This window comes from Bufo gargarizans, chromosome 7 (assembly GCF_014858855.1).
Source record: "Bufo gargarizans isolate SCDJY-AF-19 chromosome 7, ASM1485885v1, whole genome shotgun sequence".
NCBI lineage: Eukaryota > Metazoa > Chordata > Amphibia > Anura > Bufonidae > Bufo > Bufo gargarizans.
In genome coordinates this window covers 188344298-188364045 of record NC_058086.1, presented here as the reverse complement: position 1 = coordinate 188364045, position 19748 = coordinate 188344298, and the positions used below count along the sequence as shown (strand labels likewise).

Below are 19748 nucleotides of genomic sequence, written 5' to 3'. Positions count from 1 at the left end.
AGCTTCATTTATTTTTTTCCCCCAGTATTGAATGCTATGCTCCTCATTTATTTATTTTTGTAGTGGAGGCATTTTGATGATATTCACTGAGATGCCTTTACTTTGTCTCCTCAGAAATCAACATGCATGAACTGTCTGCTGAAGTCACCAGCCCCTCGGAAAGGACCGATGAGGCCAAAATAGTTGACCTTGGCCACAATACCCGTTGCGTGCGCTTTGTTCCTCAAGAGATGGGAGTGCACACCGTGAGCGTCAGATACAGAGGGGAGCACGTGCCAGGAAGTCCTTTCCAGTTTACTGTGGGGCCACTTGGAGAAGGAGGAGCTGAGAAAGTCAAAGCTGGAGGCCCTGGCCTGGAGAGAGGAGAAGCTGGTATTCCAGGTACTGTAGGAAACTGGCCCATGAACATTACCCCTATTTACAGTCCATGAATGGAAAACTTCAATTCATGGGATAAGATAATGGCGTCATATGAGATTTTACGGATCTACAAAGTACTTGTGATGTTATTGATGAAGCAGATAAGAATGAATCATGGACACTTCTCTCTTGCTTCTCTGTAGCTGAATTCAACATATGGACACGGGAAGCAGGTGCTGGGGGACTTTCCATTGCTGTCGAAGGGCCAAGCAAAGCAGAGATTTCCTTTGACGACCGGAAGGATAGATCCTGTGGGGTTTCATACGTTGCTCAAGAGCCTGGTACGTCTCAACGTCCCAATATTGTAATGCATGATGGAAATAAATCCATACGATTTGAATTGGTGATCATTTAGATAACTGGGAGCTGTTATGATGCTGTCCCCTAGTGGTCAGCAGAATGATCTTCATTGGGGAGGGCATCATATTCAAACTGACTGTGTGCTGAGTACAAAGAGTATTGCATCAATCACTACTGTGGACCAGGGGCGGATTGGGAACTTAAAGTGGCCCTGGAAAAAATAAAATAAAAGTGGCCCTTTGTTGTAGGTGGGTTCAGACTGACAGAAGACGGGCCAAAACAAGTAGGCAGAGCCTGCAATACTGTAGTGCACTGCAGAATACTGCCCCGCAGAACCAAATACCACAAGGCAGCACAGAATACTGCTGCCCTCACCACAGTATTAAACTGTATCACCATCATGAGGACAGTAATACAGTGGAGTCCAGGAGGGCCATTGAGCATCAGATCATCATATACCTGGCCTGCGGCCATCAAGAGGGCTAGAGTGGCCCCCTGGGCATCTGCCCACCAGGAAATTTCCCTGTAGAGTCTAAGGCCAATGGGTCCCTGCTGTAGACTGACGTTGCTTTAATTATACGTACAGTTGCCTCTAATACACTGAATTGCCATCTCCCAATAGCTATTTAGAGTGGAAGCACAATGCGTAGGAACTTTGCCTCATTGGGAGAAATGTTTTACATGCCGTATATAGTCATAGACCGGTTATACATAGAAAATGCTTTATATAAGGTTTTATACAGCACATATGACCATGGCGAGTAACCATACCGGCCTTCTTCATTTCAGGTGACTACGAAGTGATCATCAAGTTCAACGATGAGCATATCCCGCAAAGCCCATTCATGGTTCCAATCATCGCCCCCTCTGATGACGCCCGCAGGCTTACTGTCTCTAGTCTTCAGGTGAGGCACAAGGAAACATCTCTCCTGTCTGCCACGTGGTGACCCATTAAGTCCTTGTGTTCAAGTCTAGCAGAGAGAATGTGTGGTCTGTATCTCAGTCTCCTCCTATCGTACCGATCGCACATGCGGTGGCCCGTACAAAACAATCAGAATTCAATATTCGCTTGGCTGTAACCTGAATGGTTGGTATTCACAACTGCTCTTATCTCCTTGCACTAGTTTTGATACATTTTTCCCGATTTATTTTTAAGATTCTTTTTAATAAACCCCAAAATTGATGTCCTGTATAGGCCGTCCGTAAAAGATCAGTGGGCTTCACCTGGCACTCTGCCCCGCCCACGAGGAGCTGCAGCCACCAAAGCTAGGACAGTGTATGGAGCTGACAGCAGACAGCGCCGTCCACTGTGTAGTGGTCATGCTGGGTTACTGCATCCCAACCCCCATTCAGTAGCTGAGCTGCAATACCTGACACAGCCCAAGAAAAAACAGTGCTGCATGTCTACTCAGGCAACCCTTTAATAAAAAAAATCTGTAGATTTATTATTCTAAAAGTATGTATTTGTGTTCCTTATACTGTAAAATAATTTATAACTGTTAGGCTCTGTTCTGCCCCCTGCCCTTCCACTTTCAAAAACTCAGACAAGCTGTTCACGGGGGCATTAATTGGTTACAGTGGCATTATGGTGTCTTTCTTGTGTTTCATTTAAAGACTTTTGACAGGTTATTTCTCGACATGCAGTTACCTGCTAAAGAGGTGCAAATGTGATGGTGTTGTCACATCTGTACAAAGGAGGACGGTGCAGTCCCTCTTTAGCATTTAGCTGGACATTGACTGTTTGTTGAACTAGATCTACTGTCGGGAGAGGTCAGTTGTCTTTATTACCTGCTGCATGTAGTTAGTCATTGCTTTTTTCCAGTATTAGCGCCACTCATGTCCATGGACGGCTCATACTGTAGTGTCCCACTAGGTAAATGTGGGCACTACACAAGGGTCAATTGGGCCACGTTGTTCTCCACCTCCTGTGGAACAGTGGCATTGTATTTTACATTACATTTTAATGTATATTGCTATGTTTTATGTCTATTTTCCCTGCTTTATCTGTGTATCAGGCCTGTTAGGGTGCAGTTCCTCCTCTTAGACAGTAGAGGGAGCTAGGGAACACCCTAAATAATCAGGTCCAGACCAGAGAGTGTAGAGTCAGTCAGAGTTGTGGATTCCTGAAGTCACTGTGCACCCTAGTCAGAGGGTAGCTGGGATCCAGCCTCTGATATGCAGCTAGACAGCCCAGGCTTCTAGTTGCCCCACCAGGAGAAGAGCCTGCCTCCTGAGAGAAACCAAGTTCCCATAACAGAGCAGAGCAGAGCCAGTATTCCAGCCAGACAAGAGAGCTGAAGGGCAGAAGGATTTATTTGAAAGTAAGGACAAATACTTGAGGAAGTTTCCCTAACCAAGGATAAAGCCAACAATAGGGCATACGGGCCTTGGGATAAAGACAGACAGGATTTCTGAGGAAAAGTGCAGCTTGATCTGTAAGTGTGTTAACCCTCTGAGTATCTTGCAAGAACATTGTGCCTGGCATTTGTATAAGCCTGCTTGTGACTGCTGCTGACATATGGAACTGAACAAAAGACTGTAAATAGTTGATTGTTTCCACCAAAAGGAAGTTTTGGTTCACCACAACATTGTGTTCCTCAATTATTCCTATTATAAATCGGTGTGCCACTGTTACCGGCACTGGCGTCACAAACTTAAAGGGATCTTGCCACCGGCACATTAAACCTGCAACACCCAGGGCACCTCACCTACCACCAGCCTGGTCCCTATACATTGAGAGTGCCCCAGAGGACTCCTATGCCAGCCTCTCCATCACTGCTGTACGCCTGCCCAGGGTCTTCCTACAAACTGTGAGTAACCAAGAGCAACCCTTGTTTGCCTAATAACCGAGACCTCACCATCGCAATACCATGCAGGGCTGCGTACTGCAATACCTGCTGTAGTGATCAAGCCCATGGGCAGCAGGAAAGGCCATTGGTTGGATATGTGCTGATTTAAAAAAATAACATCTTAAAGGGTCATTAGATATGTGGGGGGTCTGATTGCCTTGACCCTTACCTATCGGTAGAAGGAGGGGTAGAAGCACTCGCATACCGCGCTCTCCTTGCTGTAGGAGATGGGCCCATAGACCTCTATTGGTCTATGGTCCAATATTGAGAGTTCAATATGTGAGGACTTATCTCTCCTCGTTCTAGTGAGGGATGAAACCCCCACTAGAATACTTTTGATATGTCTCTATGACTATGCTGAAAACTCAGTGACCCTTCAAAAGATAACACGTAACTTTGTAGGAGGCTGTTTAGTGGATGCATTTACTCTCAATTTACCCCTGTTGGGGTCCATTCACACGTCTGTGTGTGTTTTGCGGATCCGCAAAACACAGACACCGGCAATGTGCGTTCCGAAATTTGAGGACCGCACATCACCGGCACTTAATAGAAAATGCCTAATCTTGTCCCCAAATGCAGACAAGAATAGGATATGTTCTATTTTTTCCGGGAACGGAATTGCGGACCCGGAAGTGCGGATACTACACATCGTGCTGCCCCATAGAACTGAATGGGTCCGCAATTCCGTTCCGCAAAATGCGGAACAGAATTGCGGACGTGTGAATGGAGCCTTAAGGTATAACCTAATGACATGTCTGCTTTAGTAACTACTTGCATCCCGCATATAATAACAATTCTGGAGTGTCTATTCTTATGGTTGTGTGTTGTGCCATTTCTCTATTATTCCTACTGGAGGTTTATAAATGAATTACTTGCTTTCTGCAATAAAGGTCCAGCCGGGTGTTCCTAGTTGGGGATGTGCCCCTAAACAATCTGATATTATCCATATGCCGTGTGCCAGTCCTGCAGGGTGAGCGAATATGAGGTCACTGGGATAGTTAACAAACCGAGGGTTGCTCTTGGTACTCACAGTTTTTATTTACCCTGGGCAGGCGTACAGCAGTGATGGAGAGGCTGGCACATGAATCCTTTGGGGCACTCTCTGTGTATAGGGACCAGGCCAGGTGGTAGGTGGTGAGGTGCCCTGGGTGTTGGAAGTTTAGTGTGCCGGTGGAAAGATCCCTTATAGTTTGTGACGCCAGTGCCGGTAACAGTGGCACGCCGATTTGTTGTAGGAATAATTGAGGTACACAAAGTTGCAGTGAACCAGAACTTCTTTTTACTGAACAGTTCAACTATTTACAGGTTTCAGTTAGTTCCACATGTAAAATGTTGGTCACAGGCAGGCTTCACATAAGTGGCAGGCAAAGTCTTTGCAAGATACTCAGAGGGAATAACACGTACAGATCAGGCTGTATTTTCCTCAGATCCTGTCTGGCCTTCTCCAAGGCCTGTATGCCCTATAGCTGGCTTTATCCTTGGGTAGGGAAACCTTCCTCTGGTATAAATCCTCTTGCTGTAAATATCTTTCTGCCCTTCAGCTTTCTACTTAGCTGGATAAAAGTGGCTCTGCACTGTACTTTTCGTGTTAGATATCTTCAAGAGGCAACTTCTCCTGGGTTAACTTCTGAGCTTTTCTTACTCAGGAAATCAGGCAGGCTAGACTGAGCTACTTAGCCTCCTGGACTGGACTGAACTACTCTTTCCTGTCTGGGCCTAACTATATATATTAGGGGGTTCCCTAGCTCCCTCTACAGCTTAGGAGGAGAAACTACACCCCTAGCAGGCCTGGTACAGGAGATAATCATAAAATTATACATTACAATGCCATATAAAATACAATAGCAATTTCCCACAGGAGGTGGGGCAACATGACCCTTAGTAGTGCCCACCCTTACGTAGTGGGACTCTACATACCCCGCTACTTTGAGGTTGCCCGTCCTCGGCGCAACACAGGGGGCCCGCCTAGCTGGAAACTGTGACCTGAAAGACAAAAATGCAAAGCAGGCATATACAACACACACTACATTTGCAAGGAAAATATCAGGGAACAAGTGCGGTGAAAAGGGGCGTCGTTCTCTTCACGCAGGATAGTACAGGGAACAGGGATGCTGACTTGGTACAGCATATCAGGAATAACCAGGATAGTCCATAATAATAAAATATGCAAATATAACATAAGTTCCTGGAGGCTCAAAAGAATGACATGAGTCCGTACCCGGGTCTTGTAGACAGTTAAAAAAGGGTTTCCCGGGGGGAGTGACTCTGATCAACAATGTAGTCTCCGAATCTCACAGGTGGGTGCCCCCTAGTAGGCCGCGTGGATCTCCTTACTGGCAGAGACTCTTCCTGCCTTGGCTCAGGTATACCCTGGCACAAGTCATCCTGGGGTTGAGGACTAGCAGGAACTGGAGCCGGTACCACCAAGTTCAACCAGGGTGTGTGGAACCAATGAAGTGGCTCTTTGTCATGTAACAGGTTCTCAACGGCCTGCATAGGATCAACAGGTTGGGCCGACGACTCTGGCTCAGGAGACGCTGGTTCAATGTCCTCTGTTTCAGTTTCTCCTTCTATGCAGGGCTTTAACCCCTTAAGGACATAGGGCGTACAGGTACGCCCTTGTGTCCTGGTACTTAAGGACACAGGGCGTACATGTACGCTCTGTGTATTTTCGATTACTGCCGTGCGGCTGGCAGTGATCGGAACCCGGTGCCTGCTCAAATCATTGAGCAGGCACCTAGGCTAAATGCGCAGGGGGGTCCCGTGACCCCCCCATGACGGCGATCGCGGCAAACCCCCGCCCGCCTCCCCTTGAATAATCGTTGGTGGACAGTGGGTATACCAGGGTGTCAGCACATTGCTGACACCCTGGTATAAACGGCTGACATCTGTGATGCGATGTCAGCCATTTAATCCTTTCCATACCGCGGTCCGTACGGACCGCTGTATGGAAAAGGTTAGCAGACAGCCCCAAGACAGCCCCCCTCCTTACCCTTCCCCGTCTGCGCAGTTATGGCCACTACTGAGCAGACGGGGAAGGTTCCCATGGCAATAGGACGCCTTCTCAGGCATCCTGCTGTCCATGGTGCTGAACAGATCTGTGCTAAAGGCATAGATCTGTTCAGACAAACTGTAAGTAAAATACAGTACAAAATACTATATAGTGTACTGTACTGTAATATACAGACATCAGACCCACTGGATTTTCAAGAACCAAGTGGATCTGGGTAAAAGAAAAAGTGAAAATAAAGTAAAAATCAAAAAACACATTAATCACTGATTAAAAATGAAAAAAATAAAATTCCCTACACATGTTTGGTATCACCGCATCCGTAACGACCTGATCTATAAAACGGTCATGTTACTTTACCCGAACGGTGAACGCCATAAAAATAAAAAATAAAGAACTATGATGGAATTGAAATTATGCCCACCTTACTTCCCAAAAAAGGTAATAAAAGTGATCAAAAAAGTCGCATGTACGCCAAAATTGTAACAATCAAAATGTCATCTCATCCTGCAAAAATCATACCCTACCCAAGAGAATCGCCCAAAAACTGAAAAAACTATGGCTCTTAGACTATGGAAACACTAAAACATGATTTTTTTGTTTAAAAAATGAAATCATTGTGTAAAACTTACATAAATAAAAAAAAAAGTATACATATTGGGTATCGCCGCATCCGTATCGACCGGCTCTATAAAATTGTGACCTAATATATGACCTAACCCCTTAGGTGACAACCGTAAAAAAATTAAAATAAAAACGGTGTAAAAAAAGCTATTTTTTGTCATCTTACGTGACAAAAAGTTTAATAGCAAGCAAACAAAAAGTCATATGCACCCCAAAATAGTGCCAATCAAACCATCATCTCATCCTGCAAAAAATGAAACTCTACTTAAGATAATCGCCCAAAAACAGAAAAAACTATGGCTCTTAGACTATGGAGACACTAAAACTTTTTTTTGTTTTAAAAATGAATTCATTGTGTAAAACTTACAGAAATAAAAATAATTGTATACATATTAGGTATCGCCGCATCCGTGACAACCTGCTCTATAAAATTACCACATGATCTAACCTGACAGATGAATGTTGTAAATAACAAAAAAAACTGTGCCAAAAAATCTATTTCTTGTTACCTTGCCGCACAAAAAGTGTAATATAGAGCAACCAAAAATCATATGTACCCTAAACTAGTACCAACAAAACTGCAACCATATCGCGTAGTTTCTAAAATGGGGTCACTTTTTTGGAGTTTCTACTCTAGGGGTGCATCAGGGGGGCTTCAAATGGGACATGGTGTCAAAAAAAACAGTCCAGCTAAATCTGCCTTCCAAAAACCGTATGGCATTCCTTTCCTTCTGCACCCTGCCGTGTGCCCATACAGCAGTTTACGACCACATATGGGGTGTTTCTGTAAACTACAGAATCGGGGCCATAAATAATAAGTTTTGTTTGGCTGTTAACCCTTCCTTTGTAACTGGAAAAAAAAAATATAAAAATTGAAAATCTGCCAAAAAAGTGAAATTTTGAAATTGTATCTCTATTTTCCATTAAATCTTGTACAACACCTAAAGGGTTAACAAAGTTTGTAAACTCAGTTTTGAATACCTTGAGGGGTGTAGTTTCTTAGATGGGGTCACTTTTATGGAGTTTCTACACTAGGGTTGCATCAGAGGGGCTTCAAATGGGACATGGTGTCAAAAAACCAGTCCAGCAAAACCTGCCTTCCAAAAACCAAACTGCGCACCTTTCACTCTACGCCCGCTGTGTGGCCGTACAGTAGTTTATGGTCACATATGGGGTGTTTCTGTAAACGTCAGAGTCAGGGCAATAAAGATACAGTCTTGTTTGGCTGTTAACCCTTGCTTTGTTAGTGGAAAAAATGGGTTAAAATTGAAAAATAGGCAAAAAAAAAAAGAAATTCTCAAATTTCATCCCCATTTGCCAATAACTCTTGTGCAACACCTAAAGGGTTAACGAAGTTTGTAAAATCAGTTTTGAATACCTTGAGGGGTGTAGTTTATAGAATGGGGTCATTTTTGGGTGGTTTCTATTATGTAAGCCTCGCAAAGTGACTTCAGAGCTGTAGTGGTCCCTAAAAATTGGGTTTTTGCAAATTTCAGAAAAATTTCAAGATTTGCTTCTAAACTTCTAAGCCTTGTAACATCCCCAAAAAATAAAATATCATTCCCAAAATAATTCAAACATGAAGTAGACATATGGGGTATGTAAAGTCATCACAATTTTTATGGGTATTACTATGTATTACAGAAGTAGAGAAACTGAAACTTTGAAATTTGCTAATTTGTCCCAATTTTTGGTAAATTAGGTTTTTTTTTATGCAAAACAAATAATTTTTTTGACTTCATTTTACCAGTGTCATGAAGTACAATATGTGACAAAAAACAATCTCAGAATGGCCTGGATAAGTCAAAGCGTTTTAAAGTTATCACCACTTAAAGTGACACTGGTCAGATTTGCAAAAAATGGCCTGGTCCTAAGGTGAAATAAGGCTGTGTCCTTAAGGGGTTAAACAGTTCCTGTGTACGATCTGGGAGCCTTTACCTTCCCTGGAAATTTGGTATATGTGGGTCTCAGCATTAGGAATAGCAGTTATGACGTAGGGAGTCCTCTCCCACTTACTGTCCAGCTTGCTGGTTCGGTGGTTATTCTTCAACCACACCACGTCTCCTATAGCAAGAGGTTCCGCATGAGCAGCCAGGTCATCGTCCCTCTGCTGCTGCTCTCGGGCACTTTCCATGCGCTCCTGAACAATCGCTTTGGCATTAAGAAGATGTCTTTGATGCTCCACCACCCAATCAGTCTTTGGTAGCAGGTTGATGACATCAGGTATTTGCATGTCCAGGGAGTGATCAGCAGGCAGCCTCCCTTGACGGCCAAACATCATATAGAAAGGCGTGTACCCGGTGGAGCAGTGAATTGTATTGTTATTCGTATACATAAGTTGTAGCAGCAGAGTATTCCAATTGCCCCTTGTCTCAGGGGGCACTGCTCTCAACATTTCGATGAGAGTTTGATTCCGTTACCTTGCGTATGATAGGCTGTGGTCCGGACCTTCTGGCAATTATGTAGCAGGCAAAACTCCTGGAACAACTGTGATTCAAACGCAGACCCCTGATAGGTGAAGATTCTCTCTGGGCAGCCGTAGGGCAGGAGGAAATGCTTCAGCCGCAGTCTTGGCTGTCAGGTCTTTCACAGGCACTGCTACAACAAACTTAGTGAAGTGATCAATAATAGTCATGGCATAAATATAACCTGAGCGACTTGGCTCCAACTTCACATGATCAATAGCAACACGCTCCAGGGGAGTTTTACTCACGATAGGGTAGAGAGGCGTTCTCTGGTCATGGCGCTCACTTCTCCCGACAGCACAGGCAGTATACTCCCGGCACCACTTTTCAATGTCTTCTCTCATCCCAATCCAATAGAACCTTCTGCGGATGGTGGCCTCAGTTTTCTGCACGCCGAAGGGTCCGGACCGGTTATGATACATCTCTAACACAAGACTAGCATCTCGACGTGGTATGAGGATCTGGTACACCCTATCGCAGGACACTGGATCCAGGCTCCTTCTTAGCAACAGGCCTTTTTGAATAGTTCTGGGTCTGCACTCTTCCTGCGAACTCTCTCAGGAGTTCTTCCACTAGTAAGGAAGTCAAGCAGTTCACCGAGGACTCTACTTTCTGACTGGAGCTTAATCCACCTTTCTTGTTCGCCCCTGGACTCAGGATTAGTCGGTGGAGAGGGGTCAGCAGCTGAGTGATTTTCAGTGTGAACATTATCTTGCTGAGCAAATTTGTTGTAAAACGCCGGCATCTCCACTTCTTCCCAGGCATCTTTTGGTTCATCAGGTGCTTCTGTAGTGGGAAGCCGAGACAGGGCATCAGCATTATCATTTGAGCGACCTGCCCGGTATTTCACAGTGAAGTCATAGTTGGCAAGGCGGGAGGCCCATCTTTGCTCCAGAGACCCTAACTTGGCTGTATTCAGATGCGCCAGGGGATTGTTGTCAGTGAAGGCGACAAACGGAGTGGCAGCAAGGTAGTCCTTGAATTTTCCAGTCACAGCCCATACTAAAGCAAGGCACTCCAGCTTGAAGGAACTATAATTCTGATCGCTTTTCTCAGCTCCCCTCAGGGATCTACTGGCGTAGGCAATCACCCTCTCTTTGTTGTCTTGCCTCTTTTACTGGCATCCGTATAGAGGTGGAATGGCTTCTGATAATCCGGGTAACCCAGGACAGGGGGTTCGGTCAGCTTCTTCTTCAGGAGCTGAAAGGCAATCTCCCGTTCCTCACTCCATTCAACAGGGATAGGAGTCTTTGGACTCTTTTTGGGATGCCCCCTCAGGAGTTCCTGGATCGGATCCACAATCTGTGCAAAATGCGGGATGAAACGTCTGTAATACCCTGCGAAACTAAGGAAACTTCTCACCTCTTTCACGGTGGTGGGAGTAGGCCAATTGTGGACAGCTGCAAGTTTATCAGGATCAGGCTGGACTCCTTCTGCACTAACAACATGGCCCAGGTACTTCACAGCTGGTTTCAGCAGATGGCACTTGGACGGCTTGACTTTAAGGCCATATTTAGCAAGGACTTGAAACATTTCGGCCAGATGCTTTAAATGATCCTCATATGTCTTGGAGGAGATAATGACGTCATCCAAGTATAGCAATACAGTCTCAAAGTTCTTATGGCCTAAACAATGCTCCATCAACCGCTGGAACGTCCCTGGAGCATTACACAGTCCGAAAGGCATGTAGTTAAATTCGAACAGGCCCATAGGCGTGGTGAAAGCGGTCTTTTCACGGTCTTCCGGGGCCATAGGCACCTGCCAGTATCCACTGGTTAAGTCAAGAGTTGAGAAGCAGGCTGATGACCCCAGGACAGTCAAAGATTCTTCAATGCGTGGCAAGGGATAAGTGTCTTTGTGGGTGATTTGATTGATTTTTCTATAGTCCACACAGAACCTAATGCTGTCATCTTTTTTGCGAACAAGAACTAGGGGTGCAGCCCAGGGAGTGTGACTGTCCCGGGTTATGTTAGAGTCCTTCATTTCCTGTATCATCTCTTTTACGGACTGGTAGGTAGTAGGCGGTATGGGTCTGTATCTCTCCTTGATAGGAGGATGAGAGCCAGTAGGTATGGTGTGTTTGATTACACTGACCTCTCCATAGTCCGTGGAGTGCTTACTAAAGGCCTGGTGGTGCTCCTTCACCAGATTCAGGACTCCCTTTATTTGATCCTTCGGGGTGGATTAGTTCCCCACATGAAGTTCCTCCCACCAGGATACTGAAGAGGTGCTGGCAGGCTCTGTGCAGTTTGAGACGTCTCCGTGGCAGGCAGATGGATAACATCCTGGAAGGATACCTGAAAAAGCTGAGCAACAGGGCAGTGCTTAGAGAGAGCAACAGGGTAATCACTGAAATTAATCAAACGGACAGGAAACTTTACCTTGAGATACGATCACCAGGCTCTTGGCTGCTCGCACAAAGGGATGATTTTGAATTTGGATAGGCTCTACCAGGGCTTGATAGTCTTGGCCCTGGATCCCTAGTACAGCACGGCACCACAAAATGATCTGGGAATTTGGTTGCAGGATTACTGGCCTGTTATCCCGGATCCGGGCAGTGCAGATTTCTCCTTTCCCATTAGCAAATTTTTGCTGAGCACACAGCACACTGATAGTCTTTTGAATGACTCTTATAGAAGCAGGTGAAGCTGAGGGTATGGATTGGTTCAGGGCCTCAAGTAACTCAGAGTAACAATTTTTAAAGACATTAGTCCCTAAGATCACGGGGTGTCCCCCTTTATCTCCGGCTTGTACCACAATTACGCCTTGCTATGGTAAGGTGGCTTCTCCCACCTGAAGGGTAGGTTCATAGTACCCATGGACTTTCACCGGCTTGCCGTTGTTAGCAATGATATCCAGCCAGGATTCTGGTGGCTGGGTGAGGAGATTTGAATCCCAGAATTTGTCAAAGGTGGGTCGTTGGATGGTGGTGACCTGAGACCCAGTATCCAGCAGGGCTTCAAAAGGTATCCCGTTAATGTGTAATATGTTAATTTTTGGACGAGATCCCACGTATCTGGGCATCCAACTTGGATCCTTTGGACCTACTGTTCTACCTCCCGAGGGGCGGTCCTCGGCCTCGGGGGTGGCCCGTTTAACTGCCAACACGTTGTCTCAGTATGGCCATATTTTTTACAATAGGTGCAGACAGGCTGTTTGCGATTCTTAGACCGGTAACTCGGTCGTCCATCTGGTTCTTTGAGGTAGACCTCTTTATATGCAGGCAGGAGGAGCCTTTGAGGTAAGGGGCTTTCGTCTTCCAATAACAATGGTCTTTCCCATTCCTCTATTTTCCTGCACACCTTTTCCAGGCTCTTAGTGAGATGGTTAACTCGCTCCATTAATGCTGCCACCACATTTGTTTCTGGAGCCTGGGTAGCTTGGGTGGCTCCAGACGGTTTCACATCAATAATTTTTGCCTGGCAGGCCTGAGGTTCAAGGGAGGCCGCTGGCCCTGTGGGCGGGTTTTGACCCAGGATACTGATGGCCAGCTCTTTAAAGTCCAAAAACGCACAATTGGGGTGTTGGGCCGACAGCATCCTCAGCTGGCCCTTTAAGTGTTCAGCGTTTACACCCGCAATGAACTGCTCTCTGAGTCCGGTCCTGGTCCTCAGCCTCCCGGGGGTCCACCTGGACCACGGCCCTCAAGGTCTCTTGCAGGAACAAAGCAAAATCACGGAGTGACTCACCGGGCTGTTGCTTTCTGCTGAAAAATCGCATCTTAACTTCCAACACCGTCCTGGCTTCAAACGTGGTGCCGAGGCGATCAAAAATCTGTCCCATGTTATTTTTTTCGGAGCTGGGCCAGGACATGACTTCCCTGCGGGCGGCCCCTTCTAACTATGCTAAGAGAATCTCCATCTGTTGCTCCGCGGAGATAGGATAGAGCCGGAATAAGACCATGATCTGGTCCTTAAAGTCCCCAAAGTAATATGGCATGGTCAGCGGCATTTAACTGGATGCTGCTGCAGCGGCGGGCGCCCTGTTCTCATCTGCGTGAATTACAGAAGGCTTGTTGGGGGCCAACTGCCCCGTTTCCTCAGATGCGGACATGGCATGGTCTATGGAGGCAAGTTCTATAGGCAGACTCACGCTGGACTTTGCTTTCTCAGGCCTTTGCTAAGGGCGACCACGGAGAGGGTATGGCCCTTTAAGAAGCGGCGGAGCAGGCCAAAATCCGAATTGGATGTGTTTTCCCCTGAATCATGTCCTTTATCACTAACGAGGGGCCTCCCCCCAGTCTCCCAGCAAGGATCGGAATCTTCCTGGTACTTAAATACAAAGGGGCCAGTTAATACCGAAGTTTTACTCACTCCGGTGATGCGCAGTCCAAGTCTTGCGAGGTACGTCAGGAGATAGGCGCGGCCTCTCGGAGCTTCAAGATTCAAGGTAGGCAGTATCTTTTTTGCAGGCAGGGAGGTACCTCCTCCTTTTTTTCGCGCCAGACGGACACAACGATGGCGCAACGATAATCCAGTCAGCTTAGGCGGCCATCTTTAAGCATAAGGCTGTCAATTCACTGACAGCAAGCGGTGACTCAAAGAGCAGCAAACATTGCACAATACACAGTTTTTCACACCGCGATTGTCCACAGTTCTTTGGCTCAACAATTTTCAAATAAACACATAGGGCAGTTATCACTTAATAGGCAATTATGGCACACAGTTCAGATTCCACTATGGCGTAGAAATATTTTGCATCCTGTTTGTGACGCCAAAATATGCAGTGTGCCAGTCCTGCAGGGTGAGTGAATATGAGGTCACAGGGGTAGTTAACAAACCGAGGGTTGCTCTTGGTACTCAGTTTTTATTTACCCTGGGCAGGCGTACAGCAGTGATGGTGAGGCTGGCAGATGAATCCTCTGGGGCACTCTCTGTGTATAGGGACCAGGCCAGGTGGTAGGTGAGGTGCCCTGGGTGTTGGAAGTTTAGTGTGCCGGTGGCAAGATCCCTTATAGTTTGTGACGCCAGTGCCGGTAACGGTGGCACACTGATTTGTTGTAGGAAAAATTGAGGTACACAAAGTTGCAGTGAACCAGAACTTCTTTTTACTGAACAGTTCAACTATTTACAGGTTTCAGTTAGTTCCACATGTAAAATGTTGGTCACAGGCAGGCTTCACATAAGTGGCAGGCAAAGTCTTTGCAAGATACTCAGAGGGAATAACACTTACAGATCAGGCTGTATTTTCCTCAGATCCTGTCTGGCTTTCTCCAAGGCCTGTATGCCTTATAGCTGGCTTTATCCTTGGGTAGGGAAACCTTCCGCTGGTATAAATCCTCTTGCTGTAAATATTCTTTTGCTCTTCAGCTTTCTACTTAGCTGGATAAAAGTGGCCCTGCACTGTACTTTTCAAGGTGCTAGATATCTTCAGGAGGCAACTTCTTCTCCTGGGTTAACTTCTGAGCTTTTCTTATTCAGGAACTCAAGCAGACTAGACTGAGCTACTTAGCCTCCTGGACTGGACTGAACTACTCTTTTTCTTTTCTGGGCCTAACTATATATACTAGGGGTTCCCTAGCTCCCTCTACAGCTTAGGAGGAGAAACTACACCCCTAGCAGGCCTGGTACAGGAGATAATCATGAAATTGTACACTACAATGCCATATAAAATACAATAGCAATTTCCCACAGGAGATGGGGCAACATGACCCTTAGTAGTGCCCACCCTTACGTAGTGGGACACTACACATATGCTGCCATTATCAGACTGCAAGGATACACCCCCAACTGGTAACACCCAGCTGGACCTTCATTGCAAACTGCTAATAATTCATTCATAACTTCTAGCAGGAATAATATAGGAATGGCACAACATAGATTCCTAAGAATAGAGGCTCCAGAATTGCTATTTCATGTGGAATTTAAGAAGTTACTTAAACACACGTCAGAAAAGGAGAACAGTCCTCCTTAAAGTCAAAGTTTACCTGTTAAACATTTTCTAACATCTCAGTGACACCTCAAACATTTGAGTAATGGGGCCCCTGCAGACCAGCAAGCATTTTTCTGTTCACATAAGGGATCTGGTCACCTGAATTATGAGCGTTTTACATTGAGCGTTGATCAGGAATGAGCATGGTTATGAATGCCCCTCTGACCAGCCATCGACCTGTGTAAAAGGGCCCCTTAGAGGTACAAAGATAAGTCAAGAGTCGTAGGGGCACAGCGATCAGGAGGGAAAACTAGCAAGTGTTTAGTTTCCCTGCAGCGGCACCACAGGGGAAACTAAGTATTACACAGCGTCCATTTAAATCAACGCACTGTCTATGCCATACAGAGGAGGACAGGTCCTCCAGACCGAGAGACTCTTTTTAGAACAGCTCCCCACTCTGGTGAAGGGGATCCAGAATGCAGGACTCCCTTTTATTAGCTCAGAATTCCCTACGAAGGTACATAGTGATGAGTTTTGTAATGTAGAAAACCAATGAAAGGTTTTGATAAGGTGAGTACAGTGTTGATGATCTATCCTCAGGACAGGTCATCAATATCTGATCGATGGGGGTCTGACACCGACACCCCCGAGTGGCTGTGCTTGGAATTACAACCTGACGCATTCACTTGAATGGGGCTGAGCTGCAACTAGGCCATGTGACTAATGAACGTGACATCACTTCCCTAGGAAGCGGCCTGGATGATCACTGGAACACCACAGCCTCTTCAAACCAGACCCCCACCAAATTTGAAAGGGGCCGCTCGGCAGTACCCCCACAGGAGGAGGGTGTAGTGGGAAAAGAGTACCAAATCAGCTCTGCGTCGTCTTCATTCACAGGATCAGGATCCCAGCAGTTGGACACCCTCTGATCCTTTTAGGATAATATAGGGTCAACCCTTTTAAGACAAGGGGGTCAGGTGTGTAGATACCTGCAAGGGGATAGCTATAGGGGGTGCAGAGGTTGCACCTGCACCCTGTTACCTGATGGGGCTTAATGGCTCTCAGACGCATAGTAGGACACCAGTATTTTAAATAGCATAGGATCAGTGGGCATCCCACCCATGGGACCCTCACCGATCCTGCAAATGAAGAAGACACAGCGCTGGTTTGGTGCTGCATCCCCCCTCTGGTACAGGTTTTACTCCCCTCCCTTAATAAATACAGGTAGCATTCAACCCTCTGCCCATTGGCTTTCTGATTGCTATTTTATTAGATCTCTCTAATATAGATTGCAATTTTTAGGAGTCTGGCCTGAAGGCCAATCAGCCGGTGTCATTTGCCATCAGAATGAATGGCGCGAAGGGCAAGATTGATGCCAAGGTGCACAGTCCTTCGGGAGCTGTGGAGGAATGCAATTTTTCTGAGCTGGAACCAGGTAAGGACATATTGGTATAAGAAGTCACCAATTCCCATCATAGATGAAGACCGGTCACAGGGGTCACATCGCCCTCCTCACTTCGTCGTATGGTTTTCTTTTTGCAGATAAGTATGCAGTGCGTTTCATTCCCCGGGAAAATGGCACACACACTATTGATGTCAAATTTAATGGAAGCCACGTGCCTGGCAGCCCCTTCAAGGCGCGAGTGGGAGAACCAGGACAGGAGGGTGACCCAGCTCTTGTGACGGCGTATGGCGCTGGACTGGACAGAGGTGTTACAGGTAAGTGAGAGCCATAGGGATCAGTCTAAAGTCTTCTACTGACAGTTATCTGTACGTCAATGAATACATGGTGGCAGATTTTACTCTTGAGGTGGCCAAACACAATAGCTAGAAGTAGGGTGGTGGTTGAGCATGGGCAGACTGGGAACTTAAAGTGGCCCTGGAAATTCTATTTTTTTAAAGTGGCCCCATATTGTAGGCGAGTCCAAATTGACAGAAGGCAGGGAAAAGAGAAGTAGGCAGGGACAGGAATCCATAGTGTAGCACAAAATACCACCCCAGCAGAACCAAATACCATAGTGCAGCACAAAATACTGCCCCAGCAGAACCAAATACCATAATGCTGCCCAAAATAGTGCCCCAGCAGAACCAAATACGATAGTGCTGCCCAAAATGCTGCCCCAGCAGAACCAAATACCATAGCGCAGCACAAAATACTGCCCCATCAGAACCAAATACCATAGTGCTGCCCAAAATACTGCCCCAACAGAACCAAATTCCAAAATGCTGCCCCAGCAGAACCAAATACCATAGTGCTGCCCAAAATGCTGCCCAAGCAGAACCAAATACCACAGTGCAGCACAAAATACTGCCCCAGCAGAACCAAATACCATAGTGCTGCCCAAAATACTGCCCCAGCAGAACCAAATACCATAGTGCAGCACAAAATACTGCCCCAGCAGAACCAAATACCATAGTGCAGCACAAAATACTGCCCCAGCAGAACCAAATACCATAGTGCAGCACAACATACTGCCCCAGCAGAACCAAATACCATAGGGCAACACAAAATACTGCTGGAACAGAACCAAATACTATAGTGCTGCCGCTGCCCCCGCTGCAGCATTCAACTGTATCACCCTCCTGAGGATGGCGATAGAGTTGAATTTAGGAGGGTGCCTGCGGCCGCTGGCCAGATGCATAAGTACCTGATTCTCCTACATTAATTAATGCTGAGAGCATCAGATCGTTATGGACCCAGCTGGCAGCAGTGAGGAGGGCACGGGTGGCCCCCTGGGCATCAGCCAACTTGGAAATTTCCCTGTAAAGTCTTTAGCCAATCCACCTCTGTGGCTGAGTGCCCATTAGACGTCCTTTAGTCATCTATTGAACGATTGTTGACTGGCACAGATATACACATTTGACTCCATTTTGGCCGTTAGTCGGTCAAACTGGCCATTCATTTTCAATGACATTGGGTTGTTTCACGGAAAGATTTGCTCGCAAACTGGTGACTATTGGATGAACATTTAAACATGGCTGACGGATCCAATAATTGTCATTGGTCAATTTCACCCGATAAGCGATAGTTTTGGTTGAAATTGTCTATTTTAACCAACTTTAGACTAATGTGTATGGCCACCTTCAGGCTGGCCATAGAAGTTGGACATACCCGGCAATTTTGGTAGGATTGGCAAAGACTTAATGGGTACGGCAGCCTCCCAACTTTACCCAGACAGCAGATATTTGGGAGATGATCCTTAATAAATATGAGTAGGTGTCTGTACCCCCCCCCCCCCCCCAGCTGGTAACACCCATCTGGGCCCATTGCAAACTGATAGTAGTTCATTCATAACTTCTAGCAGGAATAATAGAAGAATGGTACGAGATGGTTATAAGAATAGATGCTCCAGAATTATTATTATATGGGGAAGTTGCTAAAACAGACATGTCAGGATAGGGGGCACAGCATCCACATTGTATCCTAAAGCTTCAACATCACTGACTGCTTAAAGGGGTTGTCGGGGTTCAGAACTGAACTCGGACAAATCCCTTTCTTCCCCCACTAAGCCCCTCTGACATGACATGCTCTGATGCTCTCCTTTGAGGTGAATCGCACAGGACAAGGGCTTTTTCTGGAGATCTGGTGATGTACCGGGCTCTCCATGGGTAAGCTAGGCAGAGGCATCCATGTAGCAGTGTTCTCGGTGGCGATGCAGTGTCCCAGGGGGTCAGTAGTGTATGCTGGGCTTTGTAGTGCAGATTAACCCACTAACCTGGGATCCACTGTCGTCTTCAATCGGGGCAAATACTGGAACAGGCAGGTATTTAATGTTCGTGATGCCAGTGTCAATTAAACGGTGACACGCCGTGTATAGTAATGTAGAAGAATGAAGCAACCACGGGATAGCCAACCAAAACTGGAACTTTACTGAATGTCAGTGATAATCATACATGGACGCAGTTGGAAGCGCAGTTCCATGGAAGACAGTTGGTTTCTATTTGAATACAGCTGGTTCTTAGAAGTACAGACTGGCCGGTTATAGCAATGTTCTTTACAGAGTGTTAATTACAGGAGATGCAGTACAGGCGGCTTGCACACTATTCCTGACTGGTCCTGAAACATGTGACTTATTCTCCAAGGTCTAATGCCCTATATCTGGCGTATCCTTGAAGCTATCCTTATCGAGTACCTCCTCTGTTATCTTGAGTACCTCTTGCTTTATCAGATTGGCCTCTGTTGTATTCTGTGTCCCGGCTGGTTGCTTG

At 46.2% G+C, this 19748-nt stretch overlaps 1 protein-coding gene across 1 annotated transcript in view; it reads left to right on the top strand.

The window, feature by feature from the left end:
* LOC122943041 (filamin-B-like) overlaps window positions 1-19748 on the top strand; it is a 258267-nt gene that overhangs the window by 201818 nt on the left and 36701 nt on the right. Inside the window, exons 28-32 of the mRNA XM_044300431.1 lie at window positions 115-381; window positions 564-701; window positions 1510-1625; window positions 16842-16974; window positions 17082-17258. Coding sequence (XP_044156366.1) covers window positions 115-381; window positions 564-701; window positions 1510-1625; window positions 16842-16974; window positions 17082-17258 — 831 coding nt within the window. The remainder of the gene's footprint in view (window positions 1-114; window positions 382-563; window positions 702-1509; window positions 1626-16841; window positions 16975-17081; window positions 17259-19748) is intronic.